The sequence below is a fragment of the Nycticebus coucang genome, chromosome 4, assembly GCF_027406575.1.
Source record: "Nycticebus coucang isolate mNycCou1 chromosome 4, mNycCou1.pri, whole genome shotgun sequence".
Classification (NCBI taxonomy): Eukaryota; Metazoa; Chordata; class Mammalia; order Primates; family Lorisidae; genus Nycticebus; species Nycticebus coucang.
Window position 1 is genome coordinate 36,608,188 of NC_069783.1, and position 6,000 is coordinate 36,614,187.

Below are 6,000 nucleotides of genomic sequence, written 5' to 3' on the forward strand. Positions count from 1 at the left end.
TATCTATTCCAGGGAGTGAGACCCTTTCTCAAAAGTCTTTAGTTAAAAGATTAATGAAATAGTTCTAATCACAATCCATGACTCTATTATAAAGGATTAAATGAAGGGGGAAAAGTTTTTATGGGATTCACAATTAGTGCGGTTTCAAGTCAATCATTTTTTAGGCATTCCTATACCCAACACATCCAAGTTAAATTTTCCAGATTTTCTATTTGAAAAGCTAGTGCAGTGGCCCTTCCTACCTATGGGTTGGCATCCATGAATTCAACCAAGGACAGAAAATAATCGGGGAAAAAAATGCATCTGTACTAAACTTTTTCTTGTCATTATTCCCTAAATAATACAATATAACAATTATTTACACAGCATTTCATGGTATTAGGTATTACAAGTAATCCAAAGATGATTTAAAGTACAGGAAGGGTTGTGCATATGCAAATACCACACCACATTATATAAGGGGCTAGAACTTCCTCAGATTTTGGTATCCTAGGGAAATCCTGAAACAGACCTCCATCATAGAGATCCATGACATCCATCTCCACGATGGACACCTGTACCTGGAAATTGCCACAACCTTAAACTAAGAAATTAACTCATACTGAATCCAGCAATTGAAATAAACAATTTGAGAAAACTGCTTCACCACATGATTAAATGATTCTCTAAAATGTATATTTATTTTAAAAACTGAACAAAGTCCCTTCAAGTCATCTACTTTAAAAATTGTTAGTTCAAAGTCTCACTTTAAATAACCACACATCATAGTAGTAACTACCTCCAAAAGAACACCTGACACCAAGTTAAGCACATTTAATACAATAATCCTATCATGAACATACTATCAGCATTTTACAGATTAAGTTTAAAACTTGCCCACCATCCTTGCCCAAACAAGTACTGTTCATAAACTTTTGGTTGCATAAAGTACTGTTCATAAACTTTTGGTTGCAAGTATGTAACAGTACAAGTAATCAAACTGGCACATTCTTATCTATTTGTTACTGTCTTACACACGGCCCTAAAATGTTACAGAACACTTGTACCCTTTATTGTCCCACAACAGCCTTGTTCTAGGATTATTATCAGTACTGCTGTATGTGAGAGCTCAAGGATCAAAGAGCTTAAGAGAAGTCACTCAGTTTTTTGATTCCTCCTTTTTCCACCCACTGCCTTGCTTCTCTAATTCAAGAAATGTTGCTACCATAATCAGAGCACTTTGCAACAAAAGATGAAATGTATTAAAGATATTAAATAAGCATCTTTCATCAGTTACATGTTTCTCCAACAAGTTATTAAAGAGTTACTGGCTAACACAATATCCAGCTAGCCACTAACTGGTTATTTTGGCTCCAGTAACAAAATAAAAATTGTATTAACAATATTTATTAAGCTGGTAAGTTAACAAGAAAATCTCCTAAATTCTACTTGTACTGGCCAGAAGACCAAGTCCACATCAATCAAAAGAGCATATTATCTACTTGGGAAATTATGCTAAATTAGTTTTTCGTAACCTTAAAAGCTGTTTCTAGTAACTATCATCTAACCATAAAACTAATACTGGATAATCATTTGTCTCAGACTAGGTAAAGAAGGTAGCCACTTAAATATACACCTTTTTACAAAATTATTCAAGTTTAGCAATATTTATACACACCTAAGCACAGAGATACATTTGCCAAAAATATGAAAAATCGTTTGTAAAACAGTTATTTTGATTTTGCACTTCTCAACACTTCATGCTTCCCACTTCCAAAAAGAACTGTCTTACTTCCTTCACTAACTGTTCTACTTTTTTCTACAATAGTTACCTTTTCCTTTCCTATTTTAAAATTTCCCACCCCACTTTGTGACTTGTCGTATCTTTACAACTGCTCCATCTTCTCCTTCCCTCCTTAGCCTGATGTTAAACTTCATTTAGTCAGCAAAGTTTCAGCCACGCATCTCTAGTTACATGTGATTATTTCCAATGAAGGGCCCCAACTCTCCTCCTAGTCTGAAGAACAGTAAAAACACCTCAGAAGTTTCTATGATATGGACAGAACACACACTCCCTCCATCCCAACAGGAGTAATTTAATTCCCTCACAGTAAGATTTTAAGAAATAAAATCAAAACAAGGTGTTTAAAGTACTTTATTAAGTACCACATATTATCCTATTGCCATCGCATTTTCCAATTGGTGTTTTCTTCTGGCTATCCATTTTTAAAGCTATAGAGAAAACTTTCCATTGTTCTTCTGTATCATAGTGGTAAAGAAAAGTAAAGGATGAGTAATGAGGTCAAAGTAAACGTTGAGTAATGAGGTCAAAGTAAACGTTGAGTAATGAGGTCATTGTAGGATCTAGTTCAGTTATTCTAAGTTCACATCTATCATCCTTAAGGTAAATTATCTAAAAAGTAAATAATACACCTGGACTTTGAAAATGAAAAATGATTACAACATCAGAACGCCATAATGCTTTTTTAAAAAGAAAAAAGCTCTTTCCCTGTACCCACCTTGGAGAAAACCCTTGTTACATAAAGCTATAAATCGCCATTACCAAAAAAATTTTTAACTTCTACTCCTTCCTATATCTTACATTTCTGGCTCATAACTCTAAGACCCTGCCAAACAGCTTTGCTTACAGTTTTGTGTGTCCAACAGGTCTTCTAACTCGGCATAAACAATTTTTAAAAATGCATCTTGCTACTACAAGTCCCACAATTTTAAAAACATATCTTAAACTCCAACAACATCAAACCAGTGGACAATCAGCCTTCCAGGTACTCTTAGCAGATGCCTAGTAACAACTGTAGGAAAAGCACAATTTTGGAAAAGGTCTAAAATTTCAAGAAAGTTAACTTGTAAACATTCAAAAACTTTAGTATCCTAAAGTTACAATACAGTCACAAAAAACAGAATCCCAAAATACACACATGTGCATGCGACTTAAGGGCAAAATCTAATTATCACTCATAGTTTATTTTCCCTATGATAAATATTTCTTATGGTAAGGCAGTTCCTCCCTGAATAAAGAATTTCAAAACACTTTACAAGTTTTATAATATCTACAAAATCCTATCAATCTACAAAGTCAATAAAATGAGCGCTTAGTTTTTTCATAAAGATCTTACATTCCTAAAAAGAGCATTTCTCTTAGGAGAAATAAAAATAATCTTCCTAAAACTATAACCACTAGAGTGACACCTGACTTAGCTTTACTAATTTACTTCTCCAGAAAGCAGAGGGAGACAAAGAGTTTCTACAGGAAAACAGATGAGCTATTCATTCACAGCCAGTTTGTTCTTTAACAACAAATCCTACCAAGTTTATTTGGTTTTTAATACAGTAAAGGGCGACTCAGAGCAAATTATCAAGTACCAGGGCTGTTTTAAGCAGCCATTTGTTAGGAATGCCTATCAAGTGAAAATCTCCTCTCCCCCACCAAAAAAAGGGACAAGAACCTATGAGTAGCATTTAAATAATAAATAGGTGGGCCCTATTTATCAACAGTCTCCAGAGTCTCATCTCTTTTCACACGATGTTCCACAGCATAAACACTATCTTCACAAGGATGAATGACTTATAAATTTGTGCTTCTAGTAAGATAAGTAAAATAAAACACTTTGAAAATATATCTTAAACATCTTAAACGTTTAACTTAAAAAAAAAAAAAAAAAAAAACACACTACCTCCCCTAGAGTCCGAAAGAGCTAAATTCCATCCGCATTCCAAAGCAACTAATTACAGAGAAATCCGGCCTCTCTTTTCCGATACTATTTCATTCTACAGCGTGCTACCACTATAAACTGCTTTGGATGGCAGGCAATAATAAAATAAGCCTTATTTCCTGTTCTTTCTCCCTTAGCAAAACTCTAGTTTGTCATCACCTCTGACATATGCCAAGGACTAACATGATTGATGAAGTATATTTCAAATAAACTTTTCTGTTAAAGTGAGTCCTTGTGGTTAATATTTTACCAAAATGTTGAAAATGTCATCCAGGAAAACCTTTATCAGATTGTGAAGGAAGTAATCTGAAATCACAAGCTCATATTTGGTGTATCTAATACACTTTTCTTGGCCGTACTTAGCTAACCTAGGCTTTTACCATTTATATGCCTTTGAAAAAAAACTTTGCCTTCTTAAGTATCATCAAAATTCTCAATCAGGATTTCATGTGCTCAATTCGCACCACACACAGCGAAAGATCAAATGCTAAACTCCTATAAATAGGGGTGTTATGAGTGAGAGAGACACACAACACTGTGCTGCCAACCCAAGTGTGTCTTCGAGGGGGCAGGGGCGCTCCTTGTACGCGTACAGTACGAGCTCACATTCAGCAAAACCGGGGAGCGAAGGGTCAGGTGACTTCACACCACAGACACTCGCAGTCTGATCGGGCCTTACCGGCCGTCCGAACGACTAGTAAACGACTCGTCATCCAGTTTGACACCTAGATCTGGGGGCTTGCAACCCTAGCCACGCACAACCCGCGCGAGTGGGTTCTGGGGCCGAGGAGCCCCGGAACGCGAGCCCTGGGGCGCCCGCCAACTGCGGTTCCCTCCAGCTAGGATGTCCAGAGCGCTCTCCGACCCAGCAGCGAAGAGTCCGCTCCCTCCGCGTCCTCCTCCTCGGCGGGGCCCATCACGCCCCGGCCGTCCCTTCCTCCCTACCCGCGCTAGGACAGAGAGCAGCTAGCGCACGCCAGGTGACAGGTCGTGCCGCCCGGTCTTGGACCCAGCCGCACCTTCGCCGACCCTGGCTTGGACCCAGCCGCACCTTCGCCGACCTCCTAGCGCCTCAGGCCTGCGGCCCCGACTCAAGGCCGCCCCCTCAGGTCGGGGCGGACACCGCCGAAGCCACGCGGCGGGCGAGCGGGCAGGGGGCCGGGCCGGGAGCGGACGCGCGCGCCGCCCGTTCGCCCAACAGCTGCGGCCCGCGGGCTGCGCTTTCAGGCAGCGCGCCGCGGGTACACGGGGCGCGGCTGAGGCTAGGCCGGGCGGGCAGACGCGGCGGCGGGAGGAGACCCGAGCCGGCAGAACACTCCGACCCTGGCGCCTGCGACCGGTGCCCGCGAGCCCAAGCAGCCCTCGCCCTCTCCACACCGGGGCCCTGCAGACTGTGCCCCGCCGGCACATACCTAGGGAGGTCGTGGACGAGAGGTGGTTAACCTCGGTGCTTGGGTCGCTAGTCCGCCGCCGGCGCCGCAGCCCCTGGTGCGGATGCTGCTTTCGCGCTACCTCGTCCCCCTCCGCCATCTTGTACCGATTTAAAATTAACTCCCCACTGACGTCAAACGCCGCCGCCGCTTTATCAACCTCCCGGGAGCCGGCGGGGCGGCTGGCGGGTCCTAGCGCCGCCCTCGGGCTGCGCCTCCGTGACCGGCCCCGCCCATCGGCTCCCTCGCCCCGCCTCTGCCCTGCCTGCGGGAGCTTGGGGTTCCCGCCCCTGCGCTTTGGGTAGGAGTTGCGCGGGGGAGGGGGACGCCCTCGTCTCCGTGGTCTCACACCCCCACCTCCCCTCCTGAGTACCACACCCCCTTAGCGTTGGGTTGAACAGTGAAAACGCAGAGGGATCTCCAGAGGACTAAGTCCCTCCTTCCCAATTCAGCTCCCCAGTTCTCTTTACGCCTTTAATCGTTGGTTCGTGCACCTTGCACGTGAGGTTGCTTTCGCACCCCTTTCCCTCCCTCTTTATCCCCACCTCCTCCTCCACGGATATTCCCCGCGCCTCTCCCTATCGACACCCTTAGGCTGTTGCGTGCGCCCTGCTTTTCCTCTCATCTTTTTTTTCCTCCCTCTAGTCCCTACTGCTGCTCCCCGCACACCCCCTCACCTTCTTAAGGTATGTTTGCATCAGGTCCCAACCTACTTAGGAGACCCTCCCACTATGTTCTTAACTGAGATGCCTTTGTCCTGCTCCTAGCACCTTGTAAGGACGAGCCAGAAAGCAGTCTAATCAGAAAATGACCGTGGTGCACCTTCCTGTGCGTGTTCAGTGACTCCGTGTAGAAAG

At 43.4% G+C, this 6,000-nt stretch overlaps 1 protein-coding gene across 2 annotated transcripts in view; it reads right to left on the reverse strand.

Moving 5' to 3' along the window:
- Positions 1 to 5,628, reverse strand: part of ATL2 (atlastin GTPase 2) — an 83,200-nt gene extending 77,572 nt beyond the window's left edge. Inside the window, exon 1 of one of the 2 annotated variants that reach the window (XM_053587715.1) lies at positions 5,126 to 5,331. In XM_053587715.1, coding sequence (XP_053443690.1) covers positions 5,126 to 5,243 — 118 coding nt within the window. In that variant the 5' untranslated portion in view covers positions 5,244 to 5,331. Of the gene's footprint in view, positions 1 to 5,125 lie in introns of both variants that reach the window. The other variant, XM_053587717.1, reaches the window with a different exon arrangement.
- Between the last annotated feature and the right edge of the window lie 372 nt (positions 5,629 to 6,000).